Source organism: Podarcis muralis, chromosome 1, assembly GCF_964188315.1.
Source record: "Podarcis muralis chromosome 1, rPodMur119.hap1.1, whole genome shotgun sequence".
In the NCBI taxonomy this organism is placed as follows: domain Eukaryota; kingdom Metazoa; phylum Chordata; class Lepidosauria; order Squamata; family Lacertidae; genus Podarcis; species Podarcis muralis.
The window spans coordinates 101,848,137-101,874,770 of record NC_135655.1 but is presented as its reverse complement, the minus strand read 5'-3'; the positions used below and the strand labels follow the sequence as shown (position 1 = coordinate 101,874,770).

Below are 26,634 nucleotides of genomic sequence, written 5' to 3'. Positions count from 1 at the left end.
CACCCTTTAAAGAGCGAGCGGCTCTTGGGGGCTTTTCCCCAAGGAGGGAGAAGGGACTGACTGGCAGAGTCAGTCCCTTCTCCCTCCTGCGGGCTTTTGCGGGAGATGGGGGAATTCCCCCCCCCCCCCGCAGAAGCAGGGAGAAGTTCTTAGAGTAGCGCACAGGCTGCGTGCAGCCTGTCCACTGCTCCCAAAGCTGCAGGGGGGAAATCATTTTTCCCCCCTTGATTCCCCCCCCCCCTGAAAACTAGGTGCGTCCTATGGGCCGGTGCGTCCTATAGGGCGAAAAATATGGTAAGTTCAATTCCTGGGGCAAAAGGAATGCTTTTGAACGGCACCTAGATACCGGGGAAGCCTCCCTGGTGAGAACATTCCACAAATGGAGAGCCACCACAGAAAAGGCCTGCTCTTGTGTATCCGCAGGGTATTCATTTTAGAAGAGCTTGAGAAAGAGGACACCAGTCCTTCAACTTCCTATAAACTGCATTTACCCACTTCAACCCGCTTTGCCATCTTGCTCTGCTCAGAAAAGTGTGCTGGGTGCTTGGAAAATCCAGTTTCATTCCTTATGGGCAGCATCATTTTCAAGCAACCTGGCACAGCATAGCGTTCCCCCAGCAGCCTTCTCCCATAGCGGGAGCAAAACATGGTGTCTGCCTTCCCTTCCTCCCTTCAAACTAGATTTCCACCGCACTGGCTTCCTTCCAACTAGTTGCCACACTCTGAGCAGGACTAGAATAAAACATCAGAACAGGCATATCTTTGGGCTGTACCAGATTCATATTTGATGAGGTAACCCTAGTGTCTGTATTCACTTGAATTAAAATGCTTCCACAAATTTGCTTCTTCCCTATAGTCTCGTCATTGGGAGCAGAACGACAACACCGTCTGTGGTCATCAAATCTATCCCAGCGGATTAAATGGTAAGGCCAGACCATGTGGAAGTTCTACACCGATCTAGAAGGGACTGCAGATGTTGCTAGCCAGCTTCCAAAGCACTGAAGTCTGAAATAAGACTGAGGAGAAAGCTTGCCTCCATATTTGTTTAAAAAAGATAGGCTGGTGGATGTGAATGTGGGAGGGAGTTGCTTGAAAGTGAAGAAAGGTTTTGGGGTGAAGTGTCTGAATGGATGAGAGGGAATCAGAGGAGCAGTGGATGCACAGGGTGTTTGAGAGCGGACTCAAGTTGAAAGAGATGGGGGGTAAGAATACTCAGGGGATGATGGGAGGAATCCTACAGGAAGCAGAGAAAGGGGCTTCTAGAATGGCTATTTGCAAATTGTTTGTAATATGCAATCAGTGGGATTATTTTGATTTCTTGTTTGCTGGTATTTGGTTCATATTGTCTTGGAATACTGTATGTGAAATGTATTCTTGAATTGTTATATACTGGAACCTGTGTTTTCGAACATGATCTGTTCCAGAAGACCGTTTGCCTTCTGAAACATTCGAAAACCGAGGATCAATGGGCAGTCCGCAAAATCCATTGAAAAAATGGAAAAACATGCAGCGGAAGCCGTTCGACTTCTGAGGCGTATTTGAAAAAGGAACCAATTACCGTATTTTTCGCACTATAGGACGCACCGGTCCATAGGACGCACCTAGATTTGGGGGGGGGGAATAAAGGGAAAAAATTTATTCCCCCCCAGGCGCGGGGCTGGGGCGGGGGAAGCCTGAGCTTCCCCCTCCCCCAGAACGGGACCCAGAGCCATGCCGAAGCTGCGCGCAGCTTTGGCATCGCTCTGGGAGCTTGCGGGGCTGGGGGAGGAGGAAGCCCTCCGCCAGCCTCCAAACCATGTCGGGAGACAGCCTCCTCCGAGTTTGCGGGGCTGGCGACGGGGAGGAGCAGGCTTCTCCCCCCGCCAGCCTTCTAGCCAAGTCAGGGGACAGCGGGAAGGGCGCGCTGCGCCTCTCCCGATGTCCCCCGAGTTTGCGGGGCTGGCGACGGGGAGGAGCAGGCTTCTCCCCCCGCCAGCCTTCTAGCCAAGTCAGGGGACAGCGGGAAGGGCGCGCTGCGCCTCTCCCGCTGTCTCCCGAGTTTGCGGGGCTGGCGACGGGGAGGAGCAGGCTTCTCCCCCCCGCCAGCCTTCTAGCCAAGTCGGGGGACAGCGGGATGGCGGCGTTTCGCCTCCCCGCTGTCCCCCGAGCTTGTGGGGCTGGCGATGGGGCTCTCCTGAAGCCTGGAGAGCGAGAGGGGTCGGTGCGCACCGACCCCTCTCGCTCTCCAGGCTTCAGCGAAAGCCTGCATTCGCACCATAGGACGCACACACATTTCCCCTTCATTTTTGGAGGGGAAAAAGTGCGTCCTATAGTGCGAAAAATACGGTACTTCCGGGTTTTTGGCGTTGTGGTTCCAAATCATTCTGCTTCCAAGATGCTCGAAAACTGAGGTTCCGCTGTACTTTGAAATGTTATAGGATGGCAATGTGACTGTTGTACATTTAAGGTGTAAACCATCTAGGGTACAGTATACAAATTAAATATGAAATTGGGTTTGTTTGTTGTTTGTGTTTATGTACATAGCCTTCCCCATAACAGGAGTTCTTTGGACAGCTCTCAAAGCAAAAGCAAGCCAACGTAACATGCAATATATAGCATAATAAAAACTATTGGAAATTAAAGTAAAACTGAGACACAAGAGGCCCAGATTATAAAAAGAGGAGTTATTTAAAAGGCCTCGAAGCTGCTTCCTTCTTCATAGTGCAGGGGTCAGGTAGTCTGTGGTAGTACGGCACCTTGAGCAAGCCCAAAATTGGGTGCCCCCAAATGAACCTTCTCAATGATAGGTCTTTGAAGTCTCTCAGCCCCACTCACCTCACAGAGTGTTTGTTGTGGGGGAAGAAGGGAAAGGAGAATGTTAGCCGCTTTGAGACTCCTTAAAGGGAGTGAAAGGCGGGATATCAAATCCAAACTCCTCTTCTTCTTTTTCTTTGCACCCCCTCAGCTAAATCTAGCACTGCAGGGGTAGGAACCTCTGGACTGTGGGCCTAATCAGGCCATGCCTCCTGCCCCACACCTCATTTCATAAAGAATGTCAGGCATAGGACAGGGAAGGACGTGGCTGAGCCAAGTGGGAACTGCTGATCAGCTGATTGGCTATGTCTGACAGTCAGCTGATCTGTGAAGCCTTGCATAGTGTTCTCAAAGACACAACAATGAACTGATGGTCAGGCTTGTGCGCGATGCCTATGCCTGCTGCAGGCAAAACCAGCTCACCTGAAATCATGATGCAGAGTGATTCACAGGTGGGCAATAATCTGTCCTCAGTACAATTCCTTAGAGGTGGCAGGAAGGCCTATATCTGCTAGAAGAATCTGTGTAGCAACTTTCAACCACATCTAAGACGGACGCACATTCTGAAAACACCTTCACTGCAAACACACAGCTCATTTACCTCTTGGGCAATAGATATCTGGAGCCCACTGGTTGCAGTCATAGTTGTCGACTGCTTCTTCACAGGTGAAACACTTGAATCCCCCAGGATACGGAGTAGCTGGAAGACAAAAACAAAAAAAGCCATAGCTACATTAACATCATCAATCCATTTGGAACATTGTTTAAGGGGTGGGTGAGAAAACAGTGCCAAATGTTTATACAAGATTTATACAAAAGTTGAACATTATTGGTGATGTGATCTGGAGTTCCATGTTTCTTCCTTGCCGTTTAACCTCAGAAAAACCTTCAGATGAAAAAGAATGTCAAGCCAAAACAAGAACAGTATTTTCTTGGCTGAGGAAAAAGAATATACGGCAGGGATAGCCAGAGCTTATTTTCAGCTGGAACTCAGTTCCGGCACCTCTCAGGTGGGCACCATTGCCATCAGAAAAGACCGAGGGAGGTGTTCATGGTGAGTTTTGGCACCTCTTTTTCTAGAAAAATAACATGGTATCTTCTTGTCTGCCCCAGACAGCAAGGGCCATGGACATAATGGAATGATGGAAGCTGCAGATCAACACATAGAAGCTGCACTGTGCTGCTATTCCTGCTCCGGGGATTGTGCCTCCGAGAACCAGTTTGTATAGTAACTGAAAGGGCTGATCTTTTGGGGTATAGAGCCAGAGCTGCCATTTCAGGCACTATCCAAATCAAGGTAGAATTTGTATTGAACAGAAGCACAACAACAGCAGCAGCACCTGTTCAAAAAGTGCCCAACAAGAATAGAAGGGGAAAGAGAGAAACTGAACAGGAGAAAAACAAACATAACAGATCGTGTGTACCCCAAAATGCTTTACCACTCATTTGTGGTATTTTATAGCACTCTTCGAAATTTCCAAACCAGAACCTCCTACTGCAAAGCCAGAGAAAAGCAGCTTGGCTATACAACTACATGAGCAACTCTAGGAGAAACATTAAATAGATCCCCAGCTGTTTTCCTGATTTTCCTGCAGACCTTCCTTGCCCCAAATAAGCTATATTAAGTGGAACAGCTGGTTGAAGGGTGGTTAGATGTCATTCTGCGAGAGGCAATTGCCCTGCTTCTTTCTCCAGCAACGCAGTTCCATGGGTGGAATTCCACTCAAGGCATGCGTCAATCTAACCTTTTGGATTCAGAAGCCTTTCAAGTAGCCACCGACATGGTGGACATAATGTTAAGAAAGGTCTACTGAAAGGGAGGGGGAAGCAGCAATCCAAATACCCCTCCTCAATGCAGCAAACTCGAAGAGCCACCAGATTAGGCAATAGAGCAGGGGGCAGCTGAAAAGTGAGAAATGGACCGACAGCAAGTACCTATCTGCAGGAACAGTAGATATTGTTCCTAATTCTAATCAGCCCCTGTATTCAGAAAGTGACTTTTTATTCTCTCTGCATATGTGCACTACAGACCAGCAGCACAAGCCCATGCATGCCTACTGCGAAGTGCCACTGAATTCAAGGAGGCTGACTTCCCAAGTAAATGTATATAGAACTGTAGCCTTAAACTGGTTCAATAGTAATTTCCTATCTCTGGGAATTGCGGAAACTGCAGCTCAGGTGGGGCTGGGGGAGAGTGTGCGCTAGGGAGCTCTAGCAGAAAACTATCAACACCTTCACCATCTCCTGTTAAGAAGTGCCCTGATGGATCAGTCAACAACTAATCTAGTCCAGCATTCAGTTCTCAGAGGGCCAGAATTCTTTGTGGAAAATCAATAGACAACTTAAAAAAGATATAAAAGATAATGTACATTTGCAACCAAACCCTAATGATGCATCTACAGTGACCCCTCTACATTAATTTAGCCAGTTAATTGAGAGAAATAAATAGCATTCAAAAGGGATGGGGGAGAGAAATGTCATAGTCTCACATCTGTCATAGCCAATAGAGATTTGGGGACTAGGCTACAGGGGCGAAATTGATGTGCAGATGTGGGAGCTACGTTTGCTTTCAAGAAAGAGGTAGAAAAATGCAAAATTTGCTTCTCAAACAACTTGAGCAACATAAAGCATCACAGTTAGTCTCTGCTTTTCAGGAACACTGTTCACTACGCAGCCACTGGCAGATTATGTCTCCCCAAACCCAAACCTCTGAAAAGCCTAAATGAAAACATATAGTCTTTTGCTACTGTGTTCTCTAGAAGCCATCACAAAAGTGATTGCTTTCTTCCTCCTGGGAAAAATGAAAACCTGTTACAGTGATTGTAACATTGGCAAGCAGCCTATATCAACTCCATATATCATACTACCATTGCTGGCTTACAAAATGTGCCTTGGGCCTTGGAACGCAAACACTCCTACAGTTCCGTTCTGTGTTCTGAGAATGAACCAGTATCTTACGAAAGAAAGGAACGAAGTCTTTCTATGTTACACAAAACCTAGAAAAAATTCCTTGACGCCTACATACACTCCAGTACCCATAAATCTGGTGCTAAGGCTCAGAATTTTAGTGCCAGCATAGTAAAAACAAACAAACACCCTTTTTAAAAACTGGCTTTGCATAATGTGATGTGCATGCAGGCACAGATAATCTACTGTGACCGAACTTTCACAATATGGGGAAAATACCGCCACACTTTGCAAGGTTGTTGTAAGTATTTTACAAACAGAATACTATTCATGTAATGGGAGCTCATTCCGATCTGGATTTCTCAAGTGCCCATGAAGGCCAAACAAGCTCCTGTTTTCTTAGATGTCACAAGTTAATTGTAGGATGTACATGTTAGCCAGGCCTTGGTCTCAGGGATTGCAACAAAGCTAGCTGCTTTGGGCTATAGCAAGGATAACCAGAGTGGATCGTGCATCCTTCGTGGATACATAGGGGGACAATGCTATGGGGCTGTCAAAAGGGACCCAAGGTCCAGGTTTTGTGCATCAGCCTCTGAATCTTCTGCCCTTATCATCTTAAAAACACACAAAGAGACAGAATTTTTATGAAAACTTTGCTTAAACAGGGTGGCTTTCCTTCTAAACATCAGACTCCTTTTGCATCTATATAACAAATGAGTGCATGCAGTTTTTATGTATATTTGTGATGCTTTTGAAATATGGTGCTGGAGAAGACGCTTGAGAGTCCCATGGACTGCAAGAAGATCAAACCTATCCATTCTTAAGGAAATCAGCCCTGAGTGCTCACTGGAAGGACAGATCGTGAAGCTGAGGCTCCAGTACTTTGGCCACCTCATGAGAAGAGAAGACTCCCTGGAGAAGACACTGATGCTGGGAAAGATGGAGGGCACAAGGAGAAGGGGGCGACAGAGGACGAGATGGTTGGATAGTGTTTTCGAGGTTACCAGCATGAGTTTGACCAAACTGCGGGAGGTAGTGGAGGACAGAGGTGCCTGGCGTGCTCTGGTCCATGGGGTCACAAAGAGTCGGACACGACTAAACGACTAAACAACAACGTGCCATGGGCCTGGGTCTTTTAAAGCAGCTACCAACCCCTGGAATGCAGAAACCCTGTTCATGGGACCTGGACCAATAGCACAGATTCCACAGTCTTCAACTCTTCCTATGATACTTAAGAGAGCAGAGCTAAAGCAGAAGGGCAGCATTGCTCCTCTCCTGCGTTCAGAGGGAAGATATTGCTCAGCATTGTGACTCCTTGATGTTATACCTCCAGTCTGTAGGTAAGAGACACATACATGCAAAGCTAAGAAGGGCTGCCAGAAAAAACCTCCAGGAGGTGCCTGGTAATTTCTTCACTTCTGTCCCCCCCCCCCCCGTACTGAAAGGAAGCTTCAAAAAGCAGTAGCCACAGCTGTGATCGAGATTTGTTTGGCTCAGGATCTAAGAAGTTAATAAGCCTGATAGACTGTGGTTCAGAGCAAAAGGCCCCAGTGCCCTAAGAGGACTATTCTAAAGGAAATCAAAAGCAACTGCCCAGTGCCCAGAATTTGCCTGTAACTATATCTTGCAATTCACTCTCTTGGTCAACAGGAAAGCACCTAGCGATGCCAAATTGAAAGAAAATAGCAGAAATCAACTCCCCACCCCACCTTTGTGCCTTTGTTTAAAAACAAAATTGAAGCTGCAAGTAAAAAAAAAGGGTGGAAAGACACGAGAAAGGGTGCTTATAGTTGTGCAAGCATCATTTTTAAAACCACCTGTGAAAATGTAAGCCAGCCTTAAAATGTGTGTGCTTGTTGGCTTTATGATACTTACAGACCACCTACCTGCAAAAAAAAAGGGGGGGCATACAACAGAATGCAGAATGAACAACACAAACAATAAGGTGCTATAAATGCAATTTAATACAAACTAGAACAGAGATACTACCTAAATAAGATGTGGCTAGGCTGCCAACTACGGAATGTTTGGGAAAGGTTTGCTCGTGCCAACTGGGGAGAGCTCAGGATAAAAGCAGGAAGAAGCAACACGACCAGAGAAGGCAAGGAAAGAGACCACAGATGACAGTAAGATTGCATGCAACATATGTAATGTGTACAAGGCCATTTGCTTTTTCTGTCCCACCAGCATGCAGAAGCAAAATCTGCTTCTTTTCAATGATTCTGGGACAACTTGCATGCTCACTCTGAATTAAAAATATGAATAAGGTTTGCCATTTATCCCCCCCCCCCCGGACTCCTACCCCGCAGGCCAAGAAAGAAACACACCTGACAAGCAGAAATGCACAACATTGAATTCCTACCATGGTTTATGATTCTGGCTTGTTTAGACTAATCAGAGTTCCCAGTAAACTCCAGTTTTAAATCAAGAAGCAGGTATTTCCAAACTTTGGCTTGTGGGTGGCCATGCCCAAGGAGGAGACTGGAGCTTGCTGAACCAGGCCATTAAGGGGAGGGGGAAAGTGGGAGATTGTTAGATATGCTTTACCATTCCAGAAAACACTTTCCTCCCATTATTTACAAGATCTATGCAATTGCTATTTGTATTAGTAGCAACCTTGTTCTCAGGAGCTGTTTTGGATTCATAGGGTCTCTTTCATTGGATGGAGGGCAGAACAGAGACATTAAGCATTTTATTTGTTCCTATAAGCCACTTCAGTGCCAGCAGATATAGTAAATACTGTATGGCGTTTCTGGAAGCATTTTTGGCTTTAGCTTTTTTTTACAGTTCTGTTTTCTTTTACTCTTTACAGTGGAGAGAAATGGGAAGGCTCAGACTCAAGAGACCCAGCACCACACGGGGATCTGTGGAGTGACACTTTTGTTCAATAACTGAAATGACTTAATCAATGGTTGTCATTATTTTAAGATCCTGTACTTCTCTGTTGGGGAAATGTTTAGGGCTTTTTCCTTTTTAGTGTTGATACCCAAAAATGAAAAAAATGCTGTTTGTAAAGAGCTTATGGACTTTGAAATGTTAGCTTCCTCTCCTCTTTTTCATATTCCTTGAGTGGACATCTTAATACATGGGTAAGCAAACTAAGGCCTGGGGGCCTGATCCGGCCCAATTGCCTTCTAAATCGGGCCCACGGACGGTCTGAGAATCTGCGTGTTTTTACATGAATAAATAAATCTGCGTGTTTTATTTTAAATGCATCTCTGGGTTATTTGTGGGGCCTGCCTGGTGTTTTTACATGAGTAGAATGCGTGCTTTTATTTAAAATGCATCTCTGGGTTATTTGTGGGGCTTAGGAATTTGTTCATTTTTTCCCCTTCAAAATATAGTCCGGCCCCCCACAAGGTCTGAGGGACAGTGGACCGGCCCCCTGCTGAAAAAGTTTGCTGACCCCTGTCTTAATATAATAAGCTGCTCCTTAAGACTTACTTGAAGGATGAAGGTAGACAATATCTTTCACTGTGAACTCCCGGGCTTGAATTCCATTCAGGTAATCAGCAATGAAACGGATGAGCAGGACCCAGGCCAGCACAGGCCAAGATGCCATTGCAGAGGGGGAGCCTCAAACATGCGGATTTCTTGGGAGTTCGTTCTCCTTGTATCTGGAAGAGATGTGCACCTGGAGGGACAGGAAAAAAGAAAGAACACAACACTGGTCAGTCAGTAAACTCAATTAAACTATCCCCAGCAGCAGCAGACTCTGATCATCTTTCATAATATGGCACCCTGAATTTGGCACCCCAAAATGGATTTCTTTTGTACCCCCTCAACTTGGTTGGAGGAGGGGAGTGCCCATGCCACCCCAAATCCAGTGCTAATCCCAAGCAATGAGTACTAATCAATGTCAGAACGCAAAGAATTTGGGATCTCCGCCATACCTTATACTCCAAAACTGGATTGCCAAAACACAGCGATAATTATGGCCCAACCTCTTGCTTTCAAAAAAAGGTAAAGAGGCAGCACATGCTTTCCCAGATCTTAACTCTTGCGTCTCCAGTTAACAAATCTTGCATAGCAAAGCTAGAAGAGGCTTTCAGTCCTCATCTGCTTACTCAGAAAGGCCAGAAACAGTACAGGAAGTAATGGAACCAGTGGTCTGATTCAAGTTACCATGAAAGTTGTTTCCCCTGATGCACATCATCATGCATAGGCCCTCATATTTTATGACTGTGCAGGTTTATTTTACTATATGCACAGCCAACGCATGCACCCATCTACACCCAACTAAAGGAAATCTTGCATATAAAGGATTCCTTTGCAGAAGGTACATTTCAGAGGTTATCTGGATTTCAATCAAATAGGTACACTTTTATTTCATTAGAATAAGATCAGTACAACTATTTCTGTTCTCTTCAGGCAATTATAAAAAACAACAACTATGTACCATAATGCTTGAAGCACCAACCTGAGTCAGGGCTTGGAACTGAACTGACGCCAAAAGTCTTTGGCACCGGAAAAGTGGCACAAAGGTGTAAGTTTAGAACACTTGGTAAAATTCCACACGGCCACTTATTTATTATACAAGGCCCTACAGTCCACCGAGGGCTATCCCCTTTAATATGCCAGCTACAATTTATTTTTAATCAGGAGAGATTGTTACCGTGAGATCCTATCGTGAGATTCTTGGGCAGTTGCCAATGAAACCAAGAAACCAAGAAAACCATTGTTCACAGAATGTGGTCTCAGCCACAGTAAAACGTGTGCCTTATGAAACTGTAAGGATCAGCACACCAAGATGCTTGATTTGTTGTCATGTAATGTGCTGTAATGTAATACTTTTTTTTTTTTTTACACTGAGATCTGTGGCCCTTCAGGCCCTCTCGTCAAAACTACCAGCATGCTCTTTCTAAGCAGTTATGTTCAAGTCCACCTGGCAAATTCTGCAGCGTAGCCAGTCTTTCAGACTGAGATAAACAGATCCATCCTTTCCCCTTGAGACAACAAAGTAATTACTGGAGAAGTAATTAAAGGAGAATAAGTTGCTTGAAGAGGTGCCACACAAATGATGGCATCTAGCTATACCCACTTGTTGGACAACTTTTTGTAAACAAAAGAAGAAGATCTAGCTTATCCAACAAATGGTGCCAACAGACATAATGGGAAGAAAATATAGACCAGCAATTGTTTAGACTATCTGAAGCAGGCAATTTTACCAAAGTCTTTCCATCCCCATTTACACTCCTAAGAAGACACACAGAGTAGCCTTCTAAAATCACCCCTACCAAGTTGAACATGAAAGCTATGAGAGATAGGGAACGATGATGATGATATTATTATTATTATTATTATTATTATTATTATTATTATTATTATTATTATTATTTAAAGAGAGAGAGCAGAAGATATATATTCTCCCCTCCCACACACACAATCTTTAAAGCAACCTATTCATTATAATACTTTTATCCTTACTCTAATACTATAGCTGCTCTCTTTGACATTCTTTTCTGGAGCCATATAAAGAATTTAATTCTATTCTACATCTATTGTCTCTTCCAAGGGTTTCAGTAGGGGGCAACCAAGGAACCTGGAACCCCAGACCTCCTAGGATTGCTCCAAAATCTCTTGCCCCATCCTTTTCTCAAAGCTTTTTTTTAAAAAATGCTTGCAGGATGTGTTGTAACACAGAGCGCCATTGGCACCCCAGCCACTCACTACCTTAATTTGCCCAGAGGCACTGTGTCTTTTCATGCCAATCTGTGTCAGGAGCTTGAGTCCAAAGTTCTTTAAGTACCTTGCAGCACTCCTTGTCTCTTGCATTGAAGAGAACATGGAGTAGACTACATGGGGTACAATGGCCATAGTTATGTTTACACCTCCAAATCCCATTCAAATAACACATCCCATCCTATTCTGGAGGGATGAATGGAACTGCACCTGATGAAGCCATGGGCAAAGCCACACTGATGGGAGAGGCTTCCCACTCACATGTGAATCAAGGGAGGAAGGGGTAGTGGACAACACCACACGCTTCTCACTACGTATGCAAGAAGGCACTGTTCCCCCTTCCACTCATATTCACTGCACATAGCACTGTTTCACTGATATTACTTTATTCCACTCCATTCATTTTAATGCAAATGCAATGCAAAGGAAGTGGGGGAATGCAATCAATTATGTATCGTTTGTGGAATGAAAGCAACGACAGCAAATACCAATCATATTCACTGAGTTGGCTTCCATTCTGGACACATGATGAATAAGCCAACATTGGCCACTTCTGCTTGCTCCCATTTTCCTTGGACTTCTCCAATAGCCCTACTCCTCACCCATACAGGTCTGAGGGAAAAAGTGAATATGGCTAATATGAGAGCTTTATCAACAAATACAGAAGCCTGATCAGTTCTCGTTCTCTCTCTCTCTCTCTCTCTCTCTCTCTCTCTCTCTCTCTCTCTCTGCCAGGAGAGCTTGGCTGTTCTGGAGGGTTGGCAAACAGATCTCCAGCACTCTCCTACCTACCTGGCAGCAATCACATTCTTCTCCCTGCTCCTCAACAGAAAGTGAATGGCCTCCTTATATTCTTCTAAAAGCCTCATCCTTCCAATCCATAATGCTAGTAAGAAATGTTGCGACAGAGCTGGTGCCAGCCTTTAGGGCAGACATGCAGCTGGCTCCTGTTTTCAGACATCAGTCCAATGGAGAACAGGGCATTGAAAGAAGTGCTAGCAGAACTAAAGCCACCTCCCTTCTCTTAAAAGGGTTGAAACATTACATAAAAAGCTTCTCAAAGATGCAAAATTCAGGATAGAAATCAATGACCAGGAAAAGCAAATAAATGAGGTTATCAGCCAGGCCCAAAGACTTCACTGAAGAGCCATGTTTTAACTCGGCATCTGAAGGACATAAAAAAAGGCCCTGCTCCTTTTCGATACCTGCCAATCTTCACACGACTACATGTAATAGGGCCTCAGATGTTAGAACAAAGTACAAAAGGGGGCACATACAGGGAATGGCCCTGCATAAACATAATGGAAGGATGTGTTGTATCCTTGTGGCAGGCCTGAATGCTAGAAATGGTTGCTGGTGGTTCTCCAAGTTTTTGTTATTATTTGTTGAATTTATATACCGCCCTATACCCGGAGGTTGAGTTCCAGTGAGGTTCTAGTATTACAGAGTTAGGAAAACTGTGGCCCTACAGATGTTGAGACTCCATTTACTGATGACTGGTCAGGCTGGCTGGGGCTGAAGGGAACTAGAATCCCAACACTGCCCGGCAGACACCAAATTTGCCATCCCAGATCAAAATAAACCAAGACCAGAAAATATAGAAGTAGATTTATTTATCCCAGGAACATACTGCAAAGGCCAATGCACAGTTCCAGACTTGGGAGTTTTGTCCTGTCATTGCCAAAAAAAAAAAAAAAAACCCCAGCCATTTGTACAGTATCTTGTATGTTGTTGTTGTTTAGTCGTTTAGTCGTGTCCGACTCTTCGTGACCCCGTGGACCAGAGCACGCCAGGCACTCCTGTCTTCCACTGCCTCCCGCAGTTTGGTCAAACTCATGCTGGTAGCTTCGAAGACACTATCTAACCATCTCGTCCTCTGTCGTCCCCTTCTCCTTGTGCCCTCCATCCTTCCCAACATCAGGGTCTTTTCCAGGGAGTCTTCTCTTCTCATGAGGTGGCCAAAGTATTGGAGCCTCAGCTTCACGATCTGTCCTTCCAGTGAGCACTCAGGGCTGATTTCCTTAAGAATGGAGAGGTTTGATCTTCTTGCAGTCCATGGGACTCTCAAGAGTCTCCTCCAGCACCATAATTCAAAAGCATCAATTCTTCGGCGATCAGCCTTCTTTATGGTCCAGCTCTCACTTCCATACATCACTACTGGGAAAACCATAGCTTTTACTATACGGTAATCTTGTATGTTACATAATAGGAAATACAGGGGATGTGTTCTTTATTTATTCCTCCACTCATTCTGTAAGCTGCCTGCTGTAACAATAGTTCTCTGCGTGGCAAACAAATGTAAAGGTAAAGGTACCCCTGCCCGTATGAGCCAGTCTTGCCAGACTCTAGGGTTGTGCGCTCATCTCACTCTAGAGGCCGGGAGCCAGCGCTGTCCGCAGACACTTCCGGGTCACATGGCCAGCGTGAGAAGCTGCATCTGGCGAGCCAGCGCAGCACACAGAATGCCGTTTACCTTTCCGCTGGTAAGTGGTCCCTATTTATCTACTTGCACCCGGGGGTGCTTTCGAACTGCTAGGTGGGCAGGTGCTGGGACCGAACGACGGGAGCGCACCCCGCCACGGGAATTCGAACCGCCGACCTTGCGATCGGCAAGTCCTAGGCGCTGAGGTTTTACCCACAGCGCCACCCGCATCCCAGCAAACAAATGACCACAGTGCAAATGAACAATTGTACTAGGCAAGAAATTACAGGGTGCAGTACAAGAGTCACCACAGCTGTTACCACAAGAGTTAATGCTAAAGCAATTAGTCCAGGTTCAAGGAAGGATGCCCAATCCAATGCAATCTGCTGCTCTGTGAGTGCGTATGTCATCATGGTTTCTCCAGCCCAGAATAAACCAGTAAAATGACTATGACTGGAAACATGGCCACCAAGTCCCTCTTTACAGCTGTGCCCTAGGAAGCTTGAAAGTGCAGGAGGCAGAAACTGGAGAGATAAAAGGCAGATCAAAAGAGCAAGCTACAAACTCTCGAGGGATAGAGTAGGGAGCTGTGAATACACTAAAATTGCCCTCGGGCAGAGCTGTTCTAACATACCGCATGCATATTGCCACCAGCTCCCCGGGCCAAGCAGACAAGTCATCTGGGTCTTAGTCACAGCTGCTTTCATAGTGAAAGCACATTTACATACTTAACTATGGAGGGTTATCTATTTGCAATTCATATTTGCAAGAGGGTTCCTTTTATGAAGTAAACAAAGCAAGAACTGGAAGGGGGGGGGGAGAGAGAGAAACCAAGGGGTTAGAAGATGCCAGTTATTCACTGCATGTGGTTCAGATATTTTGTTGGCTTAAAGCATTGGGGGGAAAAGCATGTCCTCTTATGCAGTGCCAACACAACAAAAACAGAAAACTAAGAAAAACAAACAAAAATTATAACCTGTTCTTGAGTAATAGTGCTGGCTGAAGCATTTTTTAACCAAGAAGATAGAGCACCAAAAAATAGTACAGTATATGGAAAGCCTAGGTAAAGGGATCCCTGACCATTAGGTCCAGTTATGGCCGACTCTGGGGTTGCGGCGCTCATCTCGCTTTATTGGCCGAGGGAGCTGGCTTACAGCTTCCGGGTCATGTGGCCAGCATGACTAAGCTGTTTCTGGTGAACCAGAGCAGTGCATGGAAACGCCGTTTACCTTCCCGCCAGAGCGGTACCTATTTATCTACTTACACTTTGCCGTGCTTTCGAACTGCTAGGTGGGCAGGAGTGGGGACCAAACAACAGCTCACCCCGTTGCAGGGATTCGAACCGCCAACCTTCCAATCGGCAAGTCCTAGGCTCTGTGGTTTAACCCACAGCACCACCCGCGTCCCCCCAAATGGAAAGCCTAGCACATCTTTAATGATCCTAGACCAACTTCAAACCAATCGTTAAAAAGAAATTTAAAATCTGAGACTGTGTCAAAGGGGCATTGCCCTAGGGCATTCTCAACCTGGTGCCTGACAGGGGTTTGGGGCTCCAACTCCTATCAAACGCACAGATCTTTGTAAATCTACCGTCCCATGGATTCACTCTCACTTACTGCGTCCCCTTCCCTTATGTTACACCTATTCTGTTTTTAAAAGCTTGCGTTCCGATTGTCATCTGTCATCCTGTAGTATTCTCTCTGTGTCTCATTTCCTTTTCTGACAACTTCTTGATCCTCTCAAACCTGTTTTTCACTCTTTTCAATCAAAGAGACTGCTGGAGTTTGAATTTCTGAACATCCCTTGTTTTCCTCTGCCGTATATCCATATTCTTGACGAGTCCTCTCCTTTTCAATTGATCAATACAGCTAGAATCACTACTCTCTCCACAAGCACTGCTCTTTTTCCTCTGAAGCCTCTACCATCATCTAAAATGCTGCTTATTGACCCATTATTTTCTACTCATTTCTCAGTTCACTCTCTTCTTCACTGACTTTTTTCTCCTCAGCATCACTTACCTTTGGAACACGGCTACTGTATATCCACCTTGTCTTCTCCCTCTATTGGTACCAATCGATTCCCTCCTTCTCTTGCTGTTTCCTACCACCCAACATCAAACCCTTTCTTCCTCTATCATTTCAATCAAGCACCTCCCCAATACACATTTTTAATTCTCACTTTTCCTGATTGATTCATCCTTTTCTTCTTCTTCCCTACTATGTCTTGTCCTTGAAAATATTATAAGCCTCTAGGAAGAGCCCATGTTGCTTAAAAAAACACACCAACCTAGTCTTTCAGGCACATTGAAATGAAAGTGTATTACTGACTGTGACCAGAGATATCAAACTATCCTTCCAAAGATCACATGGTCAACCCATGGTGGAGATCCAGGGATCCTGCTTTCCCTTGTAATATATGAACTCGGCCACCAAAGTAACCCAGACCCTACACTAGATTACCTATTGTTATGTACAGCAGGAGCAGGAAACCTCTGGCCTTCCAAATATGGTTGCACTACAACTCTATCGCAACATGCTAGGACTGATGAGAGTTCAACAACATCTGGAGGGCCACAGGTTAGCTATTCCTGATGTTCAGCTTCGCTAATGGTGACTTTGTAGCTGGAGAGGAAAGGAAGGTCATCAAGCCTTCTACACAGAGAGGCAAAGTGTTTATGTTCAAATATCTAACAAATTAGTCCATGCCACCCAAATTATTGTATAATTTACGTAGAGAACTGGGCCACACTAAAGTGTGCCAAATAATGGTATCTCCAAAACAAATATATTCAGTTATAGGCTTTCCCTGACTTGTAAGATCGGGCCTGTTTTATGTGTTTGAATCCCCCCAAAACCTATTTTGTTTTTTATATACTTCTATATTTCTTTTTCCTTGCTTCGTGCCATTTTTTAAAATTATTTTTGTTTTACACTATACACTGCTTAGAGAGTTGTAAAATATCAAGTGGTTTATAACTGTTTCAAAAAGCAATCAATCCATAATCAAGCAAGAGAGCTATAGGGGTAATTATCAGTACAGCAACAGTAGGTTTTTAAAGGAAAACAAAAAATGCCGCACAATGCTTAGTTCCTTCAGCCTGCATGCAAACTATTCCTAACATTCCGGCTAACTTGAAATTCCCTCATCCTCACCCAGCTTGCAGCAAGCAGCGACACATCTTCCCCAACGTTAGGCAGGCCTGTTCCCCCTCCCTTGGCCTTTTGCTCCGAAAATGGAACTACTGAAGTCACCCAGCAAATTCGCCAAGTAGCAACATAATTGTCCATTTGTCAGATCTGATTAAGATGGCGACATGTTGTCTTTGCTATCACCAGCCCAGGAAACAATAGAAGGCCGGGGATAATAAACTGCAGAAGAGACTTCCTTCATGTGCTGCAGTAACAACATCAACTGTAATGAAACTTTTAATCCCTCTTGAATGCTGGACGGGACTTGCAGAGTGTCTCGTGGCACCCCGTCAGACCCATTCCCAAGACCGGCCTTTGATTTGTTACCCTCAGATGGTCCTTTGCTAAGAGTCTGGTCCACAATCCATTTGCAGAAATGGGAACGTTCCAGGGCACAGCATCTTCAAACAGCCTTCTGGGTACCAGCACCTCCAATTATTAAAAAATATATATTATTTTGTTTGGTTTGAGGATTCATTACAGGGGGTGCTACCTGCTTTTCTGTTTTAGGAGTTGTGGGATGTTTTGCAGGGTGGGAGGGTTCTGAGCAGCAGCAGTTTTTCTTTTGCGAAATGGGTATTTTGTGACATCCAGAATTTTAGATTTCCAAATGTGACTCCAGGCCCCTACACTGTTCTAGTATAGAAGACCATGGTTAATCATCAGAAGTATACCCAACTTGAATTAGTCTTATTTTTAATCTTATCATTGGCCCATCCAAATAATCCTCTAGTCGCATTACAGAGACATTCAAGCAGAATTCTCTCTTTCCCTTATTACCCCTAAGTGTCATAATAATGCAGGATTGTTCTGTCAGTCTCTTATGATCTAAACTCTTGCATGCATTAAGGACTGCACAGGATCTTGTGTGAAAAGGTTGTGGTGTATATTATCAACTTCTTTCCCTTCAACGGTTACCACGGCCTTCCTAAAAATACCTGTTTTAGGCTTTCAAGTAATAATTTAGTTCATCCAATCTAATAATTAATCACCTAAGATGTTCATCTTGAAGTCTAAGAAATATTTTTCTTCCTAGTGGCACTGCAGTACTTGGTGCAAGCAGATTACCAGGAATTCATATAGCTTTTGGTGTAAAAAAAATGGTTTTTTTTATGTGACAGAAACCACTCACACAGCACCCTCAGAATAAAATTAAGATAATTTATCAAGGTGCAGAAATAGGGATTTGAACTAAACAACATAATTGCCTAAAAACATGAATCCATAAATAATGCCATATTCTGACATTATCATTCCTATGCGGCTTATTTTTCACATGTGTAAGGTGATTTAATAAACATTTCTATGGTCTATGATTGTTATCAAAGCAGCAGAATGCAGAAGACAGAGGAAAACTATCCAGAAGTAGCAACTTTCTTGTTCATGAACGTGCATTTCAAACGGCACTGGGGAAGAGGGGAAAGATGGTAATTTTGAGTGGGAAAAGGTGGAGGAAAGGTTTGAGGCTCCCATCATCTCTGACCTTGCTAGCTGGGGTTGATGGGAGTTGGCGATGTCTAAGAACATGTGGTGTGCAGATATCCTTCAACCCTGATTTAAGTGGTCCCTTCACATCATCTACTGCTTCTCCACTCAAATGCCCTCTTGTTATTTTATTTTCTTCTGCTTGGACTCAGTTACATCCATTTGTTGGCTCCAGAAACTTAAATTCGTTTGTAAAAACAGAAGCTAAGGCTTTGCATACAGAATTCTAACATGATGCAACACCATTGTATTGAATCTAAACAAAATATGAATGCAACCACTCTATTTCAACTGTTTTTATATACAAACGTTTTTATATTATAAATCACTTTGAAACACCGTATTTTTCGCTCTATAGGACGCACTTTTCCCCCTCCAAAAATGAAGGGGAAATGTGTGTGCGTCCTATGCAGCGAATGTAGGCTTTCGCTGAAGCCTGGAAAGCGAGAGGGGTCAGCGCTGCGCACCCCGGGCTTTGGGCAGCTATCCGCAAGCCTTCGGAAAAGCCTTGCTGATAGCAGCAAGCTCTGGTAGCGAAGGCGAGGTTGCGCGCAACCTCGCTGCCGCTCCAGGACCCGTTCTGGGGGCTGGGGTCAGAGGAAGCTCAGGCTTCCCCTGCCCCAGCCCCGCAGCTAAAAAGGAAGCCAAACCAAGCCTTGGCTTCTACCAAACCCGGCTGGAGAGGTTGTGCGTGGCTAAAGAGGAAGCCAAGACAGCCAGCAGGATGGATCCCACTGGCTGTCTTGGCTTCTTTGCTCTTTGGGGCTGGGGGGGGGGGGATAAACATTTTTTTCTTTATTTCCCCCCCCAAAAAACTAGGTGCACCCTATGGTCCGGTGCGCCCCATAGAGCGAAAAATACGGTACATTGTGGGAAGTGATTCATAAGCGAGATGAACAAACAAATAAATAAGCATGTAACCCTAAGCCATTATGATAAGCCTCAGGCGCTCTTCTTCGACAAGGTAATGGGAAGCTTCCATTTCCATTTAACCACAGTTTATAGCATTACATCTGAACCCTAAATGGTGGTCAATCTTAACTATTGTTTATGAAAGGAAGCTAGCTCCATTAACTATAGTTTAAAGTTGGCTTATTTTCGTAAACCATTGTGAAAACTAACAGCAATTTGTCTGGATTCAGACATTGCAACAAGATGAATTCTAAAAGAAACCAAAGGGTTTTCAAATTCCACCATGCAGCGGTGCCAAAAGGAGGACAAGCCCTGTTGCCCAGACTTTTCCTTCCATGTGTTGCTAAATCATGACTTAGTACAGGCTTCCTCAGACTCAGACTTCCAGAAGTTTTTGGCCTACAACTCCCACGATCCCTAGCTAGCAGGACCAGTGGTCAGGGATGATGGGAATTGTAGTCTCAAAACATCTGGAGGGCCTAGTTTGAGGAAGCCTGACTTAGCACAAGGGAGTCAACATGATGCCATCCAGATCCCAACATTTAAATTTGCATTGTTTTATGGAATTTTATGCTCCATTGCATTTGTATACATTGCTGTACACCACCTTGATACATCTTGTAGGAGAAGGTGGCTTAGAAGTAAGTTCAAATGGCTAGTGATCCTGCATACAAGTAGTTTTGTATTTCCTTTCGGCTTTCACCTAAGTCCAGTGAGGGCGCTATCTGCAACACTAGCATAGCAATCCCTTAAAATGGAGCCGCTTCCACAATCCTTTCAAAATATCATTTTGGGGATGGGGTGGTGAAAGCTATCAAAGGTACCTCAGAAAGCAACATCTCACACACCCTTTGTCAAGTGGGGCAACCTCCAGGCAGGTCAAATTTTCAATCTCAACCCCCCCCCCCCAACACACACACACACACACACACACACACACACACACCAAGTCACAATAGTATTTGCATGTCTGAATCAGGCCTCCGACAGCTTTGCTGTGCAACATGCTTACAATGGGAAAATATGTGGCAATGAGAAGTAATCCAAGCTAATCCAACCTCAAGGTCCATCAGTAGCAACACCCTAGTGGTCCCGGGCCCTAAGGAAGTTAGATTAGCTTCAACCAGAGCCAGGGCCTTTTCAACTCTTACTCCGGCCTGGTGGAACGCTCTGCCTCATGAGACCAGGGCCCTGCAGGATCTGATTTCTTTCCGCAGGGCCTGTTGTTCCGCCTGGCCTTTGGCTTGGAGCCAATTTGATTCCCTCCCTCCCTCTCTTTCTTTTTTCTTTTCCTTCTCCTCCTGAGATGAGGCTACATTTTAATATTTTAATGTTTCAATATTTTAATGTTGTATTTTAATTTTGTTTTTAAGTTGTAATCATTCAACTTGTTTTATTATTGCTTGTAAGCCGCTCTGAGCCTGGCCTTGGCTGGGGAGGGCGGGGTATAAATAAAAATTTTATTATTATTATTATTATTATTATTATTATTATTATTTCATTGTGTATGATCTCCCATCAGATGCCATGCAATGGACTTGAACAGTAAATAATCTGACAGCACACTCTGCAATCCCACTGTAGTCCTTGAGCCCTTACCTCACTCCTGTTAGGCAACAACTGACATTGTTTTGGTGCAAATTTGATTTGGGGTGCAGAAACGAAAAATTGCTGTGATGGAGTGGAACGCTGCAATGCAATGGAAGCAACTGTTCCCAGAACAACACAAAATTCATGCTGCCATATCATTTCACAGAATCTCACTTTTCGCTGAACCTTGCTGCAATCATCACTGGAACTACAGAAAACAGACCAAAAAAATCCCCTCTGTAATAATAATCACATGGTGCAGTTTCACAGCACGTACCCAGGCTTTTCCTGTTACTGTTGTATTTGGAAGAGTTTCGTTTTGTTTTCACCAAAGGTAAGGACAAAAGCATGTCTAAATTGGAGAGCAGCAGCCAGGAATAAATTGGATAAAATTTGATAAGGATAAAGAGCAGGCCCGGAATTAAAACCACCAAAATTGTATTTACTACTTGAGAAACATATGCATGGCAAGCAGCGATGCAGAAATAGGACGCGAAAGGTCAATGCTGATGGCCAGCTAAATAAGGAGAGTTTTTCCACATGTTTAACACATATATATTTCAAGTGCTAATCTCACACTGGTCCTGATTTAGCATCACTAGTGGATACTCCATTAACTCCGTCTTGAAGCCATTTTTCAACTATATCACTACTACTTTTATTTGCACAGCACTAGAAGTGGTTTATGTGAAGTGGTTCAAGTAAGGTAAAGGACCCCTGGACAGTTAACTCCATTCGAATTAGACTATGGGGTATTGTGCTCATCTCTACTTTCAGGCCGAGGGAGCTGGCGTTTGTCCGCAGAAAGGTTTTCCAGGTCATGTGGCCAGCATGACTAAACAGCTTCTGGTGCTGGAGCACACAGAAATGCCATTTACCTTCCCACTGCAATGGTACCTATTTATCTACTCACACTGGTATGCTTTCGAACTGCTAGGTTGGCAGGAGTTGGGACAAAGCAACGGGAGCTCACTCCCAAGATGGCTGCACAGCAGATGGAATATTGGTACAGCTTTGGAACATAGGAAGACACTGTGCTAGGCCATTGGTCCATCAAGCGCAATATTGTCACCACTGACAGAGGCTCTCCAAGGTTTCAGGAAGGGTCTCTTAAAATGCAGGACATGGAACTTGAAACCTTCAGCGTGCAAAGCGGATGCTCAACCACTCAGCTATGGACCTCCCCATAAGACATCAAACTAGCTTGTCTTCCAGTATTGAGGAAAAAAGAATCTATCTGCTGAAATTCCCTTTTCTTTTTCATACTTATAAAAATATATGTATGTAAGCAAATCATCCTTTTGCCCCTAGTCACCCTTCCCATGCCTTTCCTTAGGAAGGGTGGGGGGAGCAAGTGATGCCACTGCTGTGACTCAGCATAGGTCAGAGTGTGTCTCACTTGTGGTTTCGAAGCCACCAGATGAAAACTAAGGAGTTGATGGGATATCGCACCAGTGATGTTAGATTCCATAATTCTCCTGAACTTTAAGATTACAGTGGTACCTCGGGTTAAGAACTTAATTTGTTCTGGAGGTCTGTTCTTAACCTGAAACTGTTCTTAACCTGAAGCACCACTTTAGCTAATGGGGCCTCCCGCTGCCGCTCTTCCGCCGCTGCACGATTTCTGTTCTCATCCTGAAGCAAAGTTCTTAACTCGAGGTAATATATCTGAGTTAGCGGAGTCTGTAACCTGAAGCATATGCAACCTAAAGCGTATGCAACCTGAGGTCCCACTGTACACACTTGGATTCTGTGGGGCTTACCTGTAAATAGAAATACACAGGACTGCTTGTTTATGTTTTTGCTTATTCTTGTATTCTGTGTTGGTGGCTCAGTTTCACTCCCACTTTTTCTCCATGCCTGGGCTGGCTGACATTTTAAACAGACAAAAATCATTCCACGTCTTTCTCTTCTCAACAAATCTCCCTCCCCAACACCTCCACTCATTTTTTTCCTTTCCTGTCCCCACCCCCACCCCTTCCTCCCAAGCCTTGGGAAAGGTCAAACACACTCTAGCTGGTTTGACGTCTGTGCAGGCTTCATTATATCACATAGTCATTGGTTAAGACCCAGAGCAGACATGGTGAAGGAGTTCACCGTCCTACCTCAATTACAGCAGGCAAGTATGGTCAAACAGTCAAGCACAATTAGTGTACTAATTACTCCATGAAAAAGTGGACCATCTAGTCTTGCTGCTAATTACAAGTTGCAAGGGGAGTTCATGGAGCTAAAAAGGGCAGCATTTTTTCAAGCGCTCATGAATGTGCTCTCTTTGGCTACATACACACCATACTTTTAAAGGATATTCTACAGACATACACACACATACATACACCCCTCAAAGAATCCTGAAAACTATAGCTTGTCCCTCACTTAAATACAATTCCCAACACCCTTAACAAATTACAGGTTTCTTTTTAGGGTGGGGCATGCTTCAAAGTGTGTTTTCAACCTTTCTAATCTAACCAAATTTGTATTCCTGTCCTGTTTCCCCCCCACCATTAGTGTTCCAAAGCAGCTTATTTCATCAGGTGTGAATATTCTAGAAGAGCAATCATAAATAAAGTAACAAGTAGCCAAAAGTAAAAGCAGAAGCAATAATAATTAGTTAAACCTTGAAGAGATATTTTTTTCCAAGGACCAAGAAAACAAGATAGCCTTCTCTTGGTACCTGAGCAACAACAAACTCAAGCAGACATCTCTCCAGAGATGTGGCATTACCATAGAAAAAGCCTTGTTCCCAAATTAATCTGATAACCTGGTTTGTACTTCTACTTGCACACTTAACCACTGACAAGTTATTCATATCCTCCAAAAGATTTTCCCATTTCCATTTCGCAGGGCTCAGAAGTTTGTCAAGATAACACCGTATCTTTTGTAATTCAAATATGAAAGTAAAAATATACATTTTATCTATTAACTACAACACTCAGTTTCAAATAGAACAAAATGCATACTTCTTGAAGTCACCAACTTGACAGTTCCCAAGTACTGGCTTCTGGGAACTTAACTTCTCTGTTCCCAGCAAGACCCAGAACCTGAACCCAAAAGCCTTTGGACTGATTCAGCAGGGCTCTTCTCATGGGTACAAATACTTGAGGAATTCAATTACTCTGAACTGTGATGGAAACAGAAGCTCCGTGGACTAATGGGTGGACTAGATGCAATTATTTTTCTATTTTTGCACTTCTTTGAATTTTGCGATTCGGCACCTGGTTTAAAAAAGTGCCAAGGTGAATTAAAATGTATATTTTATGATGAAATGCATGTAATTGAGTTAAAAGGCATATTTCAATGTGATCTTTGTGTTGAAACGCATAAATATGTGTTTTAATATATAGGCAACAACCGATTTGTGTGGGACTTATGTTCCTGACCCCTGTGTGCGTTCGTGGAGTAAACATAATCCCACTCCACCTCAATATGCCTTCTATTACAGCCCCCTTTCCAGCAACTTCTGAGTTGCTGCAATGCACATCTGTGCAATTGCACATCAATTGTATGTGCATAAATCAGTTGTTGCCACTACACAGATAATTGTGGAAACAGGATGGGATGAACATATGCAAAACTGGTAACAACTGGACACAGACTGATCTAAGGATGGTTATTCCTCCTGCCACGTAAAAAGTACAGTGGTGCCCCGTAAGACGAATGCCTCGCAAGATGAAAAACTCGCTAGACGAAAGGGATTTCTGTTTTTTGAGTCGTTCCGCAAGATGAATTTCCCTATGGGCTTGCTTCGCAAGACGAAACGTCTTGCGAGTTCTTGCGAGTTTGTTTCCTTTTTCTTAAAGCCGCTAAGCCACTAAGCCGTTAATAGCCGCTAAGCCGCTAATAGCCGCTAATAGCCGTGCTTCGCAAGACGAAAAAACCGCAAGACAAAGAGACTCGCGGAACGGATTAATTTCGTCTTGCGAGGCACCACTGTACTTTGCTCATCAGATGGAAGGTGATACCCAGGCTGACACTAAGGCAAACTGGAGCAGTTTCCTCCAAGCAGACTGGCTGGCTCAGAAGAGCTCGAGGCTGCAAATAATTCCACGGCGAGAAGAGCAGACAAATGCCTTTTCCCCCAAGTGCTTCTCCTTACTAACAGTGTTTCCAGCCTACCAGGTGAACACCGGAACTTTTCCCTGCCAAGAGACCTACTAATAAGGAGTTCTCCAGCTTGTCACAACATGGCAGGCTACAAGCTGCAGCCCTCCTGCTTGGAAGTGGATCTTTTTACAAGCAGCATTCACCCCTGGGATATACACAGTTTTTTGGGAGGGAAAGCGAAATACAAAAACACAGCCACAACAACAAATCTCTAGGAGCTGGCAGTCATCTGAAACAGGAATCAGATCATCTACTTGATTGCAAATTGATGTTGCAGTGCATTATTTGCAAGAACAAAAGCGATGCAAACTTTTATTGATTTATTGTATTTGACTCTACCGCACACCTTTACTGTATTTTCTTTTGTAGTCTGTTTAACGGCCTTGGCCAAAAAGCAGTATATAAATAAACCAACGATGATAATGATGAACAAGAAACATCAAAAGAGCATCCCAAGACATGCATATAAGCTACCAGGAAGGACCATTCCACAACAGTTTAATACTGTTCTGCGCCATTCCAGCCTCCAAATGATGCAAGATTCCGGGGGTTCTAGACACTAACCCAGGGTTCGGTTTCCTGGGAATGAAGGAAAGTGGAGACCAGGCCCATGCAGAGCTTGTCTGAGACCCAGGGCAGGTGTTCCTTGTTGGCTGGGAGGCATGGGAAGTTCTTGCATGACAGGGTAAGTCTGGTAGGCCCCGGGTGGGGGACCCCAGCCAACTTAGGCTTCAGAGGCCCGGCCCAAATGTACCTGGCTGCCCCACTGCCTGCACAGGCCTGGTGGAGACCGTGGTGTCTTTAGGATATATGGTTTATTTACACATATATTCAATCTTAACACCACAAAAGGGTCTTGTTCTCCCATAGCCAATGCCTTGGTTTCAAGCAGAAATCAGGCGTAGCTTTTCTCCCAGCTGCCCAGCCTGCAGCCTTCCAGCTTCTAGTGAACGTAACTCAACTCCCAACTCTGCCTTTGTCTTTCAAACTACCAGAGAGTTGAAGGAGGGTGGCCATTTCATTTTTCTTCTGCCAGGCCACACTTGCCCCAGGCCTCAGAGGCCCAAGTGCAGCAGGAGGGGTGTTGGTCAGGGGCCTGCCAGATTTATGCTACCATGCATAGAAAGGCCCCAGGCCTCCCAGCCAACCAGGGACTCCTGCGCAGGATCTCACTTCTGCTACAGAGTGACTTCCTTCATTACCTTAATGGTCTATCCTTCGAGGACCATGACCTCACAAGGAAGCTAGCCTGGCTAGTCCAGGAATTGAAGCCATGCTAGATTGAGGAATTAGAAGGGGACTCAGGCATACAGCCACCCCCTCCCCAAAACAATACTTACTTAACATGGCAGTTAAGGACAATGCCACTTGCTATTTCTTCATCATGAGAATACCAGAACTCAGGAGTTCACGTGACTCTATTTCCAAGTACATAAAGCTCAATGGGACCCTGGATAATGAGACAGTACAGCTCTTATACAGAGAGTACAAAACAGTGTGAATATAACACTGCCTGGTCTTCTTGCCATGTTTAGGATGGCACCCTATTCCCTC

General features: G+C 44.5%; 1 protein-coding gene across 2 annotated transcripts in view; it reads right to left on the bottom strand.

Annotated features, from left to right (window-relative positions):
* LYPD6 (LY6/PLAUR domain containing 6) overlaps window positions 1-26,634 on the bottom strand; it is a 62,747-nt gene that overhangs the window by 9,745 nt on the left and 26,368 nt on the right. For both annotated transcript variants that reach the window (XM_028745702.2, XM_028745711.2), the window contains 2 exons: window positions 9,145-9,334; window positions 3,395-3,493 (listed from right to left, as the gene is read on the bottom strand). In XM_028745702.2, the coding sequence (XP_028601535.1) occupies window positions 3,395-3,493; window positions 9,145-9,262 (217 nt within the window). In that variant the 5' untranslated portion in view covers window positions 9,263-9,334. The remainder of the gene's footprint in view (window positions 1-3,394; window positions 3,494-9,144; window positions 9,335-26,634) is intronic.